The following is an 18,674-nucleotide window of genomic DNA, read 5'->3' as shown; positions in this document are numbered from 1 at the left end:
GATTGTGGCATGACCATCTCCTCTGGGGGGTGATTTCTTGCTTTCTGTCTCTATGTCTCTCGCTGTCTATCTGGCGAGCACACGCGCCCTATAGCAAAAACCTCTCCAAAAAAAATAAAATTAGTGAGACAGATAGCAATGTTTTTGCTTTGCAGATCTCTTTAACGTTTGGCTTAATAAAAAACAGCTGGTTTTTTAAGACTTGCTTCTGCACTCATTCTGTTGAGAAATCATGTGGCCTCTGGAAAACTGCACTGTGGATAATAAAATGGCAGTGAAAGGAGTGAATAATGTCCTAGTATCATGACAAAGATGGTTTTGAGACCTTCTATGTTATCATAGTTTTGTTAGACCACAATTCAGTGGTTATATTATCATCATGTATAAACTGATCATAGCATACCACGATTTTTTATTATATTTTTTTGTCTTCCCCAAAGTTAATGTCTTCATTTCATATTCTTTCGTTTACTATATATTTGAGTCATTAATTCTGAACTCTACCCTAGTTGTCACAATTCCTTCTCAGTATATTATTTACAGCAGGGGTTGTCTCAGATTTGTCTCCTTAAAGAAATATCATCTGGAGGCCAGCAACTGGTATAGTGGTTAAGACACTGGACTCCCATGTGGTCGACTGCAGTTCGAGTCCTAGATCCAGCGGCTTGAAGCTCATGTTGGGTGTGTGTGTGTGCAGGCCCAAAATCCTGAGAGGGAGAATGGAGGAAAAGGAATGGTGCGTGGCCATCCTCCCCGGGGGGTGATTTCTTGCTTTCTGTCTCTCTGTCTCTTCAGGAAGCACATGTGCCCTATAGCAAAGATCTCTCAATTTAAAAAATTTTTTTAAATAAAAGAAATCTCATCTAAAGCTGTTCACATGCTTTAGTTAAGATTGGTTTCTGGGACCAGCAGTTAGCGTAATGGCTATGTCGCTGGACTCCCATGTAGTCAACCGTGGTTCGAGTCCTGGACCCGGTGGCTTAAACACCCAAGGTCCCGAGAGGAGAATGGAGGAGAAGGGATTGCGGCGTGACCATCCCCCCTGGGGGATGATTTCTCGCTTTCTGTCTCTCTTTCTGGCGAGCGCACATGCTCTATAGCAAAAAAAAAAAAAAAGATTGGTTTCTGGGACAAAATGGTGGCACCGCAGTAAAATGTGACACTGCGAGGTTGACCCAGATGATGAGGTTTCAGGTTTGTATCCCGAGATCTCCCTGAGTACATTGGACGTATATGTCCGTGATCTCCTAGCTGGCTGAGGCAGGGGGTGGATCGTAGCATCAAGACGTTGCTGGAAGTGTTGTCGTTCTGTTTCTCTCGTTCTTTCTCTCTCTCACTCACTCACTCATGGAAAAAATGATAAATACACATTAAAAGACAGATTAGTTTCTTCCTCGGGCTCCTATACAGCCGTCATCTTGGGATCTCTTTCTGTTGCCTCTGTTTAGTTTTGGCCCTCTTGCCATTTTCTTGCTAGACAGAAAAGCACAAATGTGGGGAAAGGTGATGTGGCTCTGAGTCCTAGCTTTTCAGTTTACCGGCTCTGTGGCCTTAGGAAAGCTGCTTAACTTCTGTATGCCTCAGTTTCCTGATCTGGAAAAATACAGGCTGAGTATTCCTTAGCCCCAAAAGGGTGGAGTCAGAAGAAGTATTTCGGATTTTGGAGTGTTTCAAGTTTTGTAATGTTTGCATTATACATAATAAGATATCTTGAGGATGGGATCCAAGTCTACACATGACATTAGTTGTGTTTCATAAGTACCTTCATAGCCTGAAGGTAATTCTATAGAATAGTCTTGGATCACAGCATTTTAACTGCACTTTGACACGTGAGGTCAGGTGTGGATTTTCCACTCAGTGCTATGTCAGTGCTCAAAAATTTTGGATTTTTATATCAGGGCTATTCAACCCATACATAGCACATTCTGTGTAGGGTTCTTATGCTGATTCTATGTTTGTTTGTTTGCTTTTAACATTAATTATTTATTCGTTGTGATTTTCAAGGTCCAGGTCCAGGACTTGAACTGCAAAGCGGTCTATATGGGAATCCAGCACCTTCACCACACCTCCTGTGGGCCCCAATTCTATATATTAATATAGGTAGATTATGTAAAAGAATTCCTGGAGCCTATTAAGCACTCTAAAAGGGTAATGTTGTTTTTGCTATGAGTTATAGTGGACCTCATCTTCTGGTGGCAAACGCTACGTACTGTGCCACTTTTTAAAGTTATGGAACTGCTTTCTTACAGACATGCATACACCTGTTTATATGTCTATATGAGTATGCATAAAAGAACAGATGGTGGAGGGGGCTGGATGGTGGTACCCTGGTCAAAACTGCTTTGTGAGAGTGGCCTGCTTGGTTAGGTTCTGGTTCATGTCAGAAGACCTCTGAAGTGTGATGGGCATGAGTGTGCCCAACACTTCAGGCTGGCTGAAACTGGAAGTGAATTGTAGCATCAAACCCTACTGGGGTTGCTATATCTCTGTGTGTTTATCTATCACACTCATTAAACAAATAAACTTAAAAAAACTGATAGATGAAATGGGATTCACAACCTACTGCCTTGCTGCAGCAGGAAGCGTGGTCCGAGTGAGGTCAGCTGGCGTCCAGTTGCAGTGGATACTCCTTCTGGGCTCAAGGTCAGGAACTCTCCCAGGCTACTGTTCTGTGGCCCAGAGGCTGCTGTGATGGGAGACTGACTGATGTCAAAGTTGTGCAGCTATTTCAGAGGACTGTGACTCTAGCGAGGGAGTCCAAATACACCTGGGAAGGAGAGGAACCAGAAAAGATCAAAGGCACTGAGGGCAGGATTCTTTTTTCTGGCTATCCCCATCCTTATGGCCTGACCTCATCTCAGGGATCTGGTCTTTGCCCCCGACCCACATGCTGGCCCTGCATCATGGGTGGTCTTTGATGCCTGAATGCTATCAGTGACTTGCTTTAGTAAACTGCTTAGCTTCTCTGAGATCTCACTATTGAAACAAACTGCTGAGACCCTAACCATGGCTGGCCTTCCAGATCGGTAAGGAAAAGCTTTTGGGGTCCCTCATCCCTTATAACTTAGACTCAGCTGACACATATCCAGAGGGTATCTCAAGCCACTGGGTCTGGGACTTGAACTCCATGGTTGGTCACGTGTGATCCAGTTGCCGTAACCACCACGCCACGAGCTGGCCTAGATAAAGGTCTTTGCAAACCTGCAAAGTCACATGCCCCTTTTCTCAGTAGGTTAATGCAAGTTTGCTACCAGAAGATGAGGTTCACTGACAACTCACAGCAAAAACATTACCCGCCCTTTTAGAATACTTAGTAAGCTCCAGAAATTCGTCTAAGTGATCTACCTATATTAATACATAGAATCGGGGCCAGCAGGAAGCATGACACAGTTTTTACTGCAGTCCCTTCCCCATTTTCCTCTTGGGGTTTTGGGCATGCACACATACATCCCCAGCACGGTGTCAAAGCCAACTGGTCCAGGACTCAAACCAGAATCGGCCATGTCAGTTCCAGCTGGCTCAACCTCCACACCTCCTGCTGGCCTGAAAGAATTAATTCTTATCTACCATAGTTTTATTTGGATTTAGGCCAGAATTACGTTGGTGGAAATTGTACAGCAGTAAAGAGTTTTCCTTTTTATATGTTTCCTATTAATGTAGACTGTTAAAGTGTCAGTAATACCCCTTATAAAAGTTAGCAAAGGTAGCTAGTAAGAGGTCCTTCTTGTGCTGTTACTTGGGAGAAGTCTTGGGCGTAATTAGAGGCTAAGCAAGGAAATCTTGATTGTTCTTAAAGACATATACGTGTGTATGTACATAAACATGTTAAGTACATCTACCTAAAGTTCTGAATATGTTATGCCATATTAATTTATAATACTTTCTCTTTCTCAAATACTTGCTTTGTTTTTTCTAATGTTTAAGAAAAAAGGAGTTAGGGAGGGCTAGCAGGTGGCATGGTGGTTAAGGCGCTGGACATTCCCACATGGCTGACTGCTGTTCGAGTCCCAGACCTGGTGGCTTGCTTTCTCACTTTCCTTCTCTCTGTGTGTCTGTCTTTCTCTGGTCAAATTTAAATCAACGAATAAATTAAATAAAATAAGTAATTATTTTTTAAAATAAAATAATAAATTAAAAAAGGAGTTCAGGAAAATATAACTTGAACCACATATAGCTCATTTTTTTTTAAGTTTAGTTGCTATTCTCTATACAGTGATAAGTTCTCTACATTAACGTATACTAGTAAGTGTGTAAAACTGGCATGAATTCATTTTTAGAACTTGGTTCATTTTTAAATACTAAAGTTAACGCTAGTCCTGCTTACTAGATTTTAGTTTTAAAATACCTCTACAGCATTCATGTTCTTTATTATTTTTTAATCTCATTGTGGTTTTGATCTGCATCTCCGTTATGATAAGGAATGTTGAGCATTTTTTCATATGCTTTTTGGATGTTTGTATGTCTTCCTTAGAGAGCTGTCTATTCAGCTCCCTTTTCCATCCTTTAATTGGGTTAGTTTGTTTTTGTTTTTGTTTTCAGGTAAACTGCTTGAGTTACTGTGTATTCTGGTTATTAGTCCCTTATGAAGTTAGTTTACAAAAACATTCTCCCATTCTGAAGGGTTGTCAGTTCACACTAACTATTGTGTCTTTTGCTGTGCAGAAACTTCACAATATGATGTAATCCTGCTTGTCTATTTTAGAGGATGATTGCCTATGCTTTGTGGATCTTATTTAAGAAGTCTACCTACCCCATTGTCTCCCAGAGTTTCCCCAATGTTTTCCATCAGTAGTTTTATAGTTTGAGGTCTTAGGTTTAAATCTTAGATCCACTTTGAGTTGATTTTCGTTAATGATGAAAGATAGGGGTTCAGATTATTATTATTATTTTTCAATTGACCAAAGAGAGACAGAGAGAGAGAGGGAAAGTGAGAAAGCAAGCTGCCAGGTCTGGGACTCAAACCATGGTAAGCCATGTGGGAGTCCAGTGCCCTTAACCACGATGCCACCTGCCAGCCCCTACACCACTCATTTTCTACAGTGTGGGTCTTCTCATGTTTCTCACTTACTCCAAGCTGAAATCTAGATTTGGTAGTCAATGGTTTAAGGACTTTTCTTCACATGCCCACTCATCTATTTATCACTGGGAGAACAATCTAGCATTGGGTTGTACCTTGACCCCTGACTTTACACCATCTATCTGATTCTTACTGTTCAGGCTATAGAAGACAAGAACACTTAGTAGTGGAATCAAATTAGAGGAGGCCTTTGGTTTACAGCAGCAAAATAATTCAAAACACGTTCCTGTGGCTGGTTAGATGGTGCTAGAGAGGGTGTACGCCTTTTCACACCTCTCTTTCCCATTGCCGTGTTTCTAATAGGTTTATTGAATTTTGTTTGGTAAATAGTGTTTAGGAGGCCAGTAGCACAATAGTTAAACACTGTGCATATGAAGCTGGATACCATATGGCTGACCATGGTTCAAATCCTGGCCTCAGAGGGGGCGCTTTCTCTTCTCTCTCTCTCTCTGGTGAATGCATGCACCCTCTGGCAGGTAAAGAAAAAAAAGATGGCGTAAAAGGTGGTTATGTCATTAAAACTCATGCTCTTCAGAGCTGAGCTATGGAATGTATCGTGATTGCCTTTTCTTTTTCTGTCGTTGCATGACTGATGTCTTTGGAGTCTAAATACTCATAACTCCCTTCATTTGCTTTGTATTCAAATTAGTTATTACAGATTCAGCTCAAAGTCTGCCAGTTGTTTAAACTGGTTTTCAGCATGTTTGTCCCAATCAGTGACCCTTTTTTTCCTTTTTTTTTTTTTTTAAGGTTTTTGCCATAGAATATTTGTGCTCACCAGAAAGAAGGGAGACAGAGAGAGACAATGAGAGGGAAAGTGAGAAGTCACCTTCTGGGAGGGTGGCTATGCCTCAGTCCCCTCTCCTCCATTCTCCTCTTGGAATTTTGGGCATGCACACACATGTGCCTCGCGTGATTTTCAAGCCAATGGGTCCAAGACTCAAACCGCAGTCAGCCCTGTGGGAGTCTAGCTCCTTAACCACCATGCCACCCGCTGACCCCCATCAGTCATTTTATTAGTGATAGAGAGCCTGTGAGCCACTCCGGTCTGCTGCAGTTGTGTTACACAGCCGAGATGTCCTTTAACCACAATCCATTCCTTTTTTAAAAAAACTTCTTATGCTAGATCTACTTTCTGGTTCTTATTTAAATCCTTCTCCTTCTTGGTTAATACTTTAGTTTTGGTGGAGCCAATTCTCTAGTAGCTTTCTGAGAAAAGGTGCAAAAAAGCTAAATAAGTTTAGACCAGGCCAGCTAGTGATGTGGTGATTAAGGTTGCTGCATGGCTGACTGGCCCCGGCAGCTTGAGAAACACTCTAGGTGTGTGTGCACATGCTTGCCCGAAATCCCAGGAGGAGGATAGAGGAGAAGGGCTTACTGTGCGGCCATTCCCCGCGAAGGGTGATTCCTCATGTTCTTTCTCTTGTTCAGTAAGCACACGTGCCTTACTGCAAAAACTTAAAAAAAAAAAAAAAGTCTTCTTAAAAAAATTGTTTTAGTCTCACTTTATCAATAGTTCATTTGGTTATAAGAATTCTCATCCAGATTCCATTTCCCTTGGCACTTTGAAGACATTTCTCTATTGTCTTTTGGTTTCTGTAGTTGATTTTATGACGTGTGAGGACATTCTACTTCTGAATTCATTTTACACGGCTTAGCTTTCTGCCCTTTTCTGTGTATGTCTGTGTGATAGACAGAGGCGTGTTTCCCTTTGTTCTCACAGTTCGTGATTAATGAGTACGTCTTAGTGTGGGCCTACTTTCATCCATTGTGCCGGTACTCCAGGGGGTTGTGCAATCTGGAAACTATTTCTTCATTTTAAAGATAGCCTTGCATTATTTAATTGATGACTTCCTTCCACTTTTTTTCCCCTTCATCTTTTCTCTTTCTGGAGTTTCTATTATTCAGATAGTGAATTGCCTCTTCTGGTTCTCTAAAACACAACATTTTCTTTCTCATTCTTTTATCGATCACTTTGCTATTTGCTTAACTCCTTGAGAGTCTTTCTAAGCTTTATCTTCCATCCTCTGTATTGAATTTTCATTTTTGCAATATGCTTTTAACTTTTTCAAGAGATTTTTGCTATAGAGTGCGTGCCCTTGCTAAAGAGACAGAAAGCAAAAACTCACCCCACCCCGCCCCACCCCCAAGAGAATAGCTATGCCACAATTCGTTCCTTCTCCATTTTCCTCTTGGGATTTCGGCAGACATGCAGATCCAGAGTGAGTTTCAAGCTGCTGGGTACATAGTTTGCCACGTGGGAGTCCAGCACCTTAACCACTATGTCACCTGCTGGTCCCTATATGCTATTATTTATTTGTGTGTGTGTGTGGGGAGGTTTTTTGTTTGTTTGTTTGTTTGTTTTTTGTTATAGGGTGCTTGTGCTTGCCAGAAAGACAGAGAGAGACAGAAAGCGAGAAATCACTCCACAGGGGGAATGGTCACACCACAATCCCTTCTCCTCTATTCTCCTCTTGGGATCCTGGGCACATACACACATGCACCCGGCGTGAGTTTAAGCCACTGGGTCTGGGACTCAAACCGCAGGCAACCACATGGGAGTCTAGCGACATAGCCATTACGCCAACTGCTGGTCCCTATGCTATTAATTTTTAAGGGCTCTTTTTATTTGCTGCATGTTTTTAATGTGGTCACCTGTTTGAACTGCAGTTGACTATATGGGAGTCCAGCAACATAACCCTTATGCCATCAGCTGGTCCCTTTTGCTCACGCATTCTGTGGGGCATGGATTCAGTTGAGACTCGAATGACCAGGAGTGGAAGTCATTTGATGGCTTCTTCACTCGCATCTCTGGCACCTGGGCTAGGATGTCTTGCAGCTGGGTTCAACTGGAAACATTCACTGGAGTGCCGTTTACACTCTCAGAGGGGGAGCAAGAAAGTGAGAAATCCCCCGGGAGGGTGACCACACAGCAGTCCCCTCTCCATTCTCCTTCTGGGATTTTGGGCATGCCCACACATGCGCCTGGCATGATTTTTATCTCCCTGAGGATATTATTGATAGTTTTCTCTACCCCGTACAGTCTGCCTCCTTGAAACATGTGGGAACTCACAATGTAAAGAGCACATATAAATCTTTTTTTGCCTGGTCTTAATTCCCAGTAAGCAAACTCCTGCCTGACTTGACAGCTGAAGTTCTGGGAGCTGATAGAGGTAAGCTCAGTCTAGGGAAGGAGATTTCAACATTCATGTGCCTGGGCCCCCCTGTTTTCTGGGTGGGAACTGCTTTCTATTATGCCTGGTGCATTCCACCCTGGACAATCGTCTCTGCCAGGTTTGAGGTGGAGACTGAACTGCTTTGTAAACAGCTAGTAGTCCTTTCCATGGAGGCTTGCCAATAGCTTGGTGGTTAAGGGATCTGTATCCCACATGACTAACCTAACGGTTCAAATGCCAGTCCCAGCAGCTTGAAAGACATGTTGGATGTGTGTGTGCACATGCCCCAAATCCTACATAATAGGGCCATCCAGGTGGAGTGGTGGGTAAGGTGGCAGGATTCTATATGAATGATGATATCATGGTTCGAGTCGCAGACTCGGATTCGAAAATCACTCTGGGCATGTGTGCATGTGTGCTCAAAATTCTGAGAGGAAAACGGAGGTGAACAGATTGTGGTGTGGTCATCCCTCTTGGGGAATGCTTTCTCTGCCTACCCCCACCCTCCAGCACATGCACACGCCCTATAGCAAATTAGAAAACAAAACCCAATCCTGACGGAATGAAGAAATAAAGGAGACAGATGGACTAGTGGCATGACCTTGTCCCACTGAGGGGTACTTTCTCCTGTCTCTCTCTGGCATCCTTTGGCAAATAAAATAATGAATAAATATGTTAAAAAAAAATACACCCCACCACCCTCCCTTCCCTCCTGAGCCTTTTGTTTTTGTTTTGTTTCATTTTACCATAGGGTACATGTGCTTGTCAGAGAGACACAGTGAGAGGGGAAGTGAGAAATCACCCCCTAGGGGTAAATAACCACCCCTGCAATCCCTTCTCCTCTTTTCCTCCTGGGACTTTTGGGCGCACAGACCACGTGCCCAGAGTAAATTTCAAGCCACCAGGTCTGGGACTCGAACTGCAGTTGGCCACGTGGGAGTCCAGTGCCTTAACCACTGCACCACCTGCTCGTGCCCTTCCTGAGCCTTTTGAAGATCCTAAAGTGTAACTAGAGCTGGTTCTGTTTCCTGTCACCATCCTGGCATTTGTGGATCTGCTTAAGCAGTTACCGCTCATCCATCCACTTTTCCAGTGTCACTTGCCTCTTTACTCATGGTCCCTGGGGTCACTTTGTCTTCCCCACCCCACTAACATCTTCAACCACACTTGGGTAGTTATTCATTCTGTGTTGAAATTATTCTAGTGACCATATTGTCACCTGAGGGCCCTTGATAATTTCTTGTTGTCCTCTTCCTTGACTGTCTTCTTATTACTGGCAGTGTCAAAGATCAGTGTATTTTCAGTAGTTTTATAACTTTGGATTCTTTCATTTCTCATTTTTACCTTTTAAAGTCACATGCTATAAACCATCACCTTCAGCAACTGGCTTCTTTCCTCCTCATAGAAGAGTGATTTTGTTCTCTTATGTCTTCTTGGGTTGGATTTTACACTTAACCTAAATAATTTTTGGTGACTAAAAAGTTAAACTAGAATAATCTGTGCATGCTTTTATTTCCCTCTAAACTTTCTTCTCCTTTCTATTTTCCCACCTCTTCACCAAGTTTTACTTAAGAGAATGTCCTATGTCTTAAAGTTAGGGGGGTTAATTAAAATGTCTTATTTACCATGGTTATAAATTACGCAGGATCAAAGACTAAAATAGACTTGCTTCCTTACATCTTTGCCTGCTTTCTAGACACTTACCCATCTAGTTAAAAATCTAGGACCAGCGGGGCTTTCTGTTACCATTTTCAAGGTCATTTGTCTTTGTCTTTCAAGAGCTTTATTATGAAGTATGTCAATGAGGGTCTTCAAGTTTATCATCTTTGAAGCTCAGTGAACTTAGATGTGTAAAATAATTGGTTTTTTTTTTTTTTTTCAGTTTTGTAGACTATGGGGACCAGCAGTTAGCATAATGGCTATGTCGCTGGACTCCCACGTAGTCAACTGCGGTTCACCTCCCAGACTCAGTGGCTTAAAACTCATGCTGGGCGCGTGTGTGTGTGTGCCCAAGATCCCGAGAGGAGAATGGAGGAGAAGGGATTGTGGCGTGGCCATCCCCCCTGGGGGGTGATTTCTCGCTTTCTGTCTCTCTTTCTCTCTCTGTCTGGTGAGCCCCCATGCCCTATAGCAAAAACCTCTCAAAAAAAAAAGTTTTGTAGACTATGTGTTAGAGCAGTTTTTGGTTTGCAGAAAATTTGCACAGGAATTACAGGGAGTTCTTGTACTCCCTCACAGTTTCCTTCTATTACTAATATCTTGAGAAAGCACCTCAAGGGGGATGGCCACACCACAATTCCTTCTTCTTACTCTTCCTGGGATTTTAGGCATACATGCACACTCCTAACGTGATTTTCAAGTCACCGGTTCTGGGACTTGAACCCATGGTCAGCCATGTGGGAGTCCAGCACTTTTAACCACCATGCCACCTGCTGGCCCCTTCATTCACCTATTGGAAGACATCCTGACTGCTTAAAAAATTTGACAGTTAGGTTGGGCATTGGACAACAGTGAAGCAGTAAAATGCAATGCTCCGCAAAGCGGACCCACATGGAAAGGTTCCAGGTTTGAATCTGGAGACTTCCCTGAGTACACTGGGCATATGTATGTGATTCAGGGCTGAGACGGGTGTAATTACAGCCTCAAAACCCCATTGGGTGTGCTATATCTTGCTCTTGTTCTCTTTCTCTCTGTTCCTCTTGCTCATGGAAGAAATAAATAAACTTCTAAAAACATTTTGGCATGTATGAATAAAGCTGCTATAAATATTCACATGCAGGTTTTTGTGTGGGTATACATTTTCATCTCATTTGGATAAATACTAGGATTAGAATTGCTGGATTGAATGGGTAGGCTACTTTTAGCTTTCGAAGAAACCACCCAACTGTCTGCCAGAGTGCTGTGTGTTGTTTGCATTACTTGGACCTCTTTGAGTCTCTCAGATGTGCAGATTAATTTTCTAAAACAAATGTTGGAAGTTTTCAATTATTATTCAAATATTCTTTCTTCCTCTCTCTTTCTGTCTCTACTTTCCTTCTGGGTTCCTACTATACATTTGTTGATGTGCCTGATGATGTTTCACAGGTCTCTGGGGCTCTGTTTATTTTTCTAAAATTTTCTTTGTTTTGTTCCTTAAACTTGAACACTCTAATTGGCCTATCTTCATTTTCATTGATCCCTTTTCAACTTATGTCGGACCCTCCTACTCAGTTATTTAGTTCAGTAATTGTACTTTTGAATTTCAGATTTCTTTTTTTGTTGTTGTTTCTTTTTTTTTAAATTACCACAGGGTGTGTGTACTTGCCAGAAAAAGACAGAGAAAGTGCCGCCCAGTGGGACGTGATCATCCTTTCTCTTTCATTTCTCCATTCTGTCTGGGTTTTGAACATACATGCACACATGCCTGGCGTGTTTTTCTTTCTTTCTTTTTTAAAGAATTATTTATGTAATTTTATTTATTATCGTTATATTTTAATTGAACCAGACAGAGACAGAGAAACAGGAAAAGTGAGAAATCAAGCCACCAGGTCCAGGACTTATAATGTAATATGTCAACTCAGAAAATCAGACCTCCACCCAAACTTTGCCCAGGGTCTGTTGCTGCTGTTTGTTTAGTTAGTGTCTTTCCTGGATTGGTTTTCCAAGGTCTGTACTCCTTGTTATGTGAGATCACTCACTCAGTCTCTGCTCAGCTAGCTTACTGGCCTACTAATGATTGGGCAGAGATTTTCTTCAATTCCTTGAGCTAATAAGGGGCTGAAATTGTTTAACAGCATATTTTTATTTAGTGTTTTCATGTTTTAGTGGTAGATAGTCTTAATATTTGAACAGAATCTCCCTATGTTTGCTTTCTAAAAAATGTTTGGAGTGGGATGGTGGTCAAGATGGTTGCAAGAAGATGGGATGAGAGGCTAGTTGAGTTGCAGGATTGTTCTTTTTTTTTTAAATGAGAGAGGTTTTTGGTATAGGGCGCATACTCTTGCCAGAAAGACAGAGACAGAGAGACAGAAAGTGAGAAATCACCGCCTGGGGGGATGGCCATGCATCAATTCCTTCTCTTCCATTCTTCTCTCGGGATCTTGGGCACGCACGCACACACGCCCAGCGTGAGTTTAAGCCACTGGGTCCTGGCCTCAAACTGCAGTCAACTACATGGGAGTCCAGTGACATAGCCGTTACGCCAACTGCTGGTCCCGCAGGATTGTTCTTAATAAACCAGCGAACACTGGGAATCCTCCCAGTGAGATAGCACAGGTCAGATTTTCCCATCACATTGGAACATTAAACTGTTCCTTGGCACACGTTTTGGAAAATGTTACCAGAGCTTTTATTCCAAAATCTTAACCTGTGTTTCAGGATATTTCCAAATCTTTAGCTGTCCACAAACATAGCATTTGGAAAGTATCTAAGACTAGAAAGCAAGACATTTTGGGAGAAAAATTAATCAGCCATAATTTTGAGAAATAAGTAAAATACGTAGGATTAATTCAACAGTATGCTTTCTGAGTGTATGTATACCATATGTGCATTTATGTATCTTCACACATTTCCTTTTTTATTTCACAGATTTTTGTAGAAAGCCTCATGGGGCCTATCACCTTTGCTGGCTGCCTGGTCCACTTAAGAAACCCAGCAGCATGAGAACTATTTCGAATGGACACAGGATGTTACCTGCAGTCACACTAAATGTTCCAGACTTTTCTTACCTCTAAATGGTAAAAACGTCTAACTACTACTCTTTTTTTTTCTTTCTTTCTTTTTTTAATTTGTCAGAGGCTACATGCAATCATTGGATACAGACACAGAGAGAAAGAAAGCCAGAAAGCACCCCCCACCCCCATGAGGCACAGTCATGCCATAACCTCTTTTCTCCCATCTCTTACTTCTGTCAGGATTTCACACACATGCCCACACCCCCGGTGCGTTTTTCAGACCACCAAGTCCAGACCTTGAACCGTGTAGTCAACCAAGTAGGATCTAGCTGCCTTCCTACCACATCACTGACTGGCCCGTGAATACTTTTCTTAACATTATTCCATGCTAATAATGGTCCATTGTTTATTTGTATTGATATTGTTAACATTTAAGTTATTTCCTAATGAAATATTGAAAAGTTTCAGTGTTCATTCTTCAACTATGTTTTTGTACCTCAACAAACATGAGAGGTAAACGGTTTATTGTAAGGCCACCCCAGTAGCCTAATGGTTGAGGGATCTGGATCCTGCATGGCACATGGCAGACCATGTGGATCAAGTCCTGGCCCAGTGACTCAGGAAACATGCCCAGGGTCCAACAGGGTGGAAGTAGAAGGGAAGCGATTGGGGTGTGACCATGCCTTGTGGGGGATGCCTTCTCCCTCTCCCTCTGTCTCTGGTGAGTGCACATGCCTTTTCACATCCCCCTCCCCAAAAGTATCTTAGAATACTCTAGCGTATCTGTGTATTAGACGTTGGTCCTCCCACTCTCCAACCTGGCATTAATACTGTGGGTTTCCTGGAACACCGCCGTGGTGCCCCTGATTAACCCACTTTGTGTTTGTTCTCAACATCGGGCCTCATAGCAAAGAGCACAGTTCCTGAGGCTGAGAAGAGACTGGCAAAGACTGCATTTATCGATCTCATTTCTGTTTTTCATTTTAGCGTTGTCCTCCATCTCATGAAGCCTCAACCTTCCTGATAAATAGAAACTGACCACTCTCAAGCCTCTACGGGGAATCCTTGGCACGTGGAGCCTGGAAGACTGCCCTTAACAGTCTTTAAGGAAAGCCCCTGATAATTGTTTGAAATGCTGAGAAAGTTGCTGTGGAGGAGACTTTTTTCTTGTCCCACTAAATACTTCTTGATGATTCTTGTTTTTTCCCTTGTCACCTTCTCTGTTTTAAGGATTCATCAAAAACTCGAGTTTATAAGCATCAGACACCTGGAGCTTGTTGAAGAGAATCCCAGTAGTAACATTAATTGCACCAAAGTTTTACAGGGTGATGCAGACGAACTCCAGAAGGTAAAGCTTGAGACAATAACCGTGAAATTTAGAAAGCGCCCTCGATGGACGACCTATGACTATATAAACATGACCTCGGATTGCCCTTCTTTCATCAAGAGGCGCAAATATATTGTAGAACCCCTTAGTGAAGAAGAGGCGGAGTTTCCGATCGCATATTCTATCGTGGTTCATCACAAAATTGAAATGCTTGACAGGCTCCTGAGGGCCATCTACATGCCTCAGAATTTCTATTGCATTCACGTGGACAGAAAGTCAGAGGAGTCCTTCTTAGCTGCGGTGACCAGCATCGCGTCCTGTTTCCATAACGTCTTCGTGGCCAGTCAGTTGGAGAGTGTGGTTTATGCATCGTGGAGTCGAGTTCAGGCCGATCTCAACTGCATGAAAGACCTCTACCGAATGAGTACACACTGGAAGTACTTGATCAATCTCTGTGGTCAGGATTTTCCTATTAAAACCAACCTGGAAATTGTCAGGAAGCTCAAATCGTTAATGGGTGAAAACAACCTGGAAACCGAGAGGATGCCATCCAATAAGGAAGAAAGATGGAAAAAGCATTACGCAGTCGTGAATGGGAAACTGACCAACACGGGGACCGTCAAAATGCGTCCTCCGCTGGAAACGCCCATTTTCTCAGGCAGTGCCTACTTCGTGGTCAGTAGGGGATATGTGGGGTATGTGCTAGAAAATGAAAAGATCCAAAAGTTCATGGCGTGGGCACAAGACACCTACAGCCCAGATGAATACGTCTGGGCCACAATCCAGAGGATCCCCGAAGTGCCAGGCTCAGTGTCCGTAAGCCATAAGTATGACTTGTCCGACATGCACGCGGTGGCGAGGCTGGTCAAGTGGCAGTACTTTGAAGGTGATGTTTCCAAGGGCGCCCCCTACCCGCCTTGCAGTGGGGTGCACGTCCGCTCCGTGTGCATTTTCGGAGCTGGCGATTTGAGCTGGATGCTACGCCGGCACCACCTGTTTGCCAATAAGTTTGACGTGGATATCGACCACTTTGCCATCCAGTGTTTAGATGAGCACCTGAGGCATAAAGCTTTGGAGACATTAAGACACTGACCACCGTAGGCAATTTTAAGAATAATAAGGATGCGCAAAATGCACCCCCCCTGGCTCCTCTGCCTTCTCAATAAGCATTGGAAAAGTCATATGGGGTCCCCCTTGGGGCAGGGACTCTGAGTTTTCCTGTCAGAGAAGATGTGGGCATCTACAGAGCACGATGGACCGGAAAGCTGCCAGCCCTGAATGGTTGCCGAGAGTTAGTGTGGTGGGGGGAGTTAAAGTCGCCCCCCAGTGGTGGGTAGTGAGGCAGGAGAGAGGGGGATGGGGTGGCCAGGGAAGAGTGTGGTGCAAAACTCAGTTTGTTAAAAAAAACTCAGGGACTTAGCAAAATGAGATTTGATGCGTGCCAAAATTATTTTGATAATCTTAAATGTGATCATTTTCCTGATGTGAACATTTATAGCAACAGACAATCAGAAGGGTACAATTTACCTTGTATATTATATTTGTGGAAATAGAAATTTGATTGTACTCTGGACAATCCTTGTACATAGTTTCTGTTGTGATGGCGTGTCCTGTAGTATGTCTCTATTATCTCAGGGAGCTTAAAACAGGCTTGACTTAAAATTCATTTTTTTCTGTCTTATTTTTACTGATAATAATGCACATGTTTTCAAAAACAAAAAATGGCTACTTTCAGCTTAGTTGATTTCTACGAATCATCTTAGATATTAGAAAAGATATTTTGCTCTCTCTCTCTTTATATTTATTCACTTATTTATCTATTTATTTGTTGTGATTTATCACGCCACCGGGTCTGGGAGTGAAACCAGTCGACCAAGTAGGAATCCGTTGCCCCAACCACCATGCCACCTGCTGGCCCAATATCTCTCTTTTTTATTGTAGTTTCTACACGAAGTAGCACTCAGTTTTTCCAAATATCTGTCTCTATCCTTTTCCCACACTATCCCTGACCTTACTACCAAGCTGTGTAAATGTCCTGTCAGGGGGACCTGTGTTACTGCCCCAGTTCTGATGGTCAGTAATGAGTACGCAGAAGTAGGATGCTGAAGTAGGTTTGCAGGGAGGAAGAAAAGGAATCCATTTAGACAGTTTCTGAGGCCATGAGGAGTTTTCAAAACCAGCTCTTGACACTATCCCAGGAAATGAAGACTGTTGCTCTTTAAATCTACTTGGGTCTGACCTCACGGAGTCAATGAATCCTGATGTCACGTGTGCCTTGATTCAAAAGGACCTAGCCCTTGTCCTGTGTCTTCATAGTTGGTTTCTTATCCCATTGTTTGTAAGTTTCTTCTTCTTGTGAATTTTTTTATTTTTTCTTTTTTCTCCTTTTCCTTTTTCTTTAAATTTTCCAGAGGGTACTCTCTGGACAGAGAAAGAGAGGGAAAAAAGCACCCTCCCTGCCATGGGTGATGGTCACGCCGTAATCTTTTCTCCTTCATTACTCCTTCCTGGGTTTGGGGCATGCACACACACGTGGCCTGTGTGTTTCTCAAGTCACCAGGTCTAGGTCTAGGGCTGGCGCTGCACAGTTGGCCTCAGGGGCTCCAGCCGCCTTAACCACCAGTCCACGAACTGGCCCCCTCATGTAACCCTGTGAGGAAGGAAGAGGGTGCTGCTGTCCCCATGGTGTTAGAAGGCCTGGCAGGGAACTTCAGGTTTGGGACAGAGTTGTTTCAGTGCTGGTACTGTTCGCAGCACATGGGTTCTACTCTCTCTCTTTTCACAAAAAACACATGATTTGGGGTTGTGTAGAGCTGGCTCACATCTCAAAGTAAATGAAGACTTTTAAAAATTATTATTTTGCCAAGTTAATATTGTTCACCCAAAGATCAAACTGGAATTGTGGAGCTCTGTCTTTTGGCACAAAACTTTACACAGGGATTGAAACCATGTCAGCCTAAGTGTCCGAAAGCCATAAGTATGACTTGTCCGACATGCACGCGGTGGCGAGGCTGGTCAAGTGGCAGTACTTTGAAGGTGATGTTTCCAAGGGCGCCCCCTACCCGCCTTGCAGTGGGGTGCACGTCCGCTCCGTGTGCATTTTCGGAGCTGGCGATTTGAGCTGGATGCTACGCCGGCACCACCTGTTTGCCAATAAGTTTGACGTGGATATCGACCACTTTGCCATCCAGTGTTTAGATGAGCACCTGAGGCATAAAGCTTTGGAGACATTAAGACACTGACCACCGTAGGCAATTTTAAGAATAATAAGGATGCGCAAAATGCACCCCCCCTGGCTCCTCTGCCTTCTCAATAAGCATTGGAAAAGTCATATGGGGTCCCCCTTGGGGCAGGGACTCTGAGTTTTCCTGTCAGAGAAGATGTGGGCATCTACAGAGCACGATGGACCGGAAAGCTGCCAGCCCTGAATGGTTGCCGAGAGTTAGTGTGGTGGGGGGAGTTAAAGTCGCCCCCCAGTGGTGGGTAGTGAGGCAGGAGAGAGGGGGATGGGGTGGCCAGGGAAGAGTGTGGTGCAAAACTCAGTTTGTTAAAAAAAACTCAGGGACTTAGCAAAATGAGATTTGATGCGTGCCAAAATTATTTTGATAATCTTAAATGTGATCATTTTCCTGATGTGAACATTTATAGCAACAGACAATCAGAAGGGTACAATTTACCTTGTATATTATATTTGTGGAAATAGAAATTTGATTGTACTCTGGACAATCCTTGTACATAGTTTCTGTTGTGATGGCGTGTCCTGTAGTATGTCTCTATTATCTCAGGGAGCTTAAAACAGGCTTGACTTAAAATTCATTTTTTTCTGTCTTATTTTTACTGATAATAATGCACATGTTTTCAAAAACAAAAAATGGCTACTTTCAGCTTAGTTGATTTCTACGAATCATCTTAGATATTAGAAAAGATATTTTGCTCTCTCTCTCTTTATATTTATTCACTTATTTATCTATTTATTTGTTGTGATTTATCACGCCACCGGGTCTGGGAGTGAAACCAGTCGACCAAGTAGGAATCCGTTGCCCCAACCACCATGCCACCTGCTGGCCCAATATCTCTCTTTTTTATTGTAGTTTCTACACGAAGTAGCACTCAGTTTTTCCAAATATCTGTCTCTATCCTTTTCCCACACTATCCCTGACCTTACTACCAAGCTGTGTAAATGTCCTGTCAGGGGGACCTGTGTTACTGCCCCAGTTCTGATGGTCAGTAATGAGTACGCAGAAGTAGGATGCTGAAGTAGGTTTGCAGGGAGGAAGAAAAGGAATCCATTTAGACAGTTTCTGAGGCCATGAGGAGTTTTCAAAACCAGCTCTTGACACTATCCCAGGAAATGAAGACTGTTGCTCTTTAAATCTACTTGGGTCTGACCTCACGGAGTCAATGAATCCTGATGTCACGTGTGCCTTGATTCAAAAGGACCT

At 43.0% G+C, this 18,674-nt stretch overlaps 1 protein-coding gene across 1 annotated transcript; it reads left to right on the top strand.

Annotated features, from left to right (window-relative positions):
- Positions 1-8,197: 8,197 nt before the first annotated feature.
- GCNT1 (glucosaminyl (N-acetyl) transferase 1) lies at positions 8,198-17,173 on the top strand. Its single transcript, XM_006145499.3, has 3 exons — positions 8,198-8,250; positions 12,820-12,968; positions 13,893-17,173. Exon 3 carries the CDS (start codon positions 14,038-14,040, stop codon positions 15,322-15,324), a length of 1,287 nt encoding a protein of 428 aa, XP_006145561.1. The 5' UTR covers positions 8,198-8,250; positions 12,820-12,968; positions 13,893-14,037; the 3' UTR covers positions 15,325-17,173.
- Positions 17,174-18,674: the final 1,501 nt, after the last annotated feature.

The sequence above is a fragment of the Tupaia chinensis genome, unplaced genomic scaffold (assembly GCF_000334495.1).
Source record: "Tupaia chinensis unplaced genomic scaffold, TupChi_1.0 Scaffold000147_1, whole genome shotgun sequence".
Lineage (NCBI taxonomy): Eukaryota > Metazoa > Chordata > Mammalia > Scandentia > Tupaiidae > Tupaia > Tupaia belangeri.
This window is presented reverse-complemented; position numbering and strand designations above follow the sequence as displayed.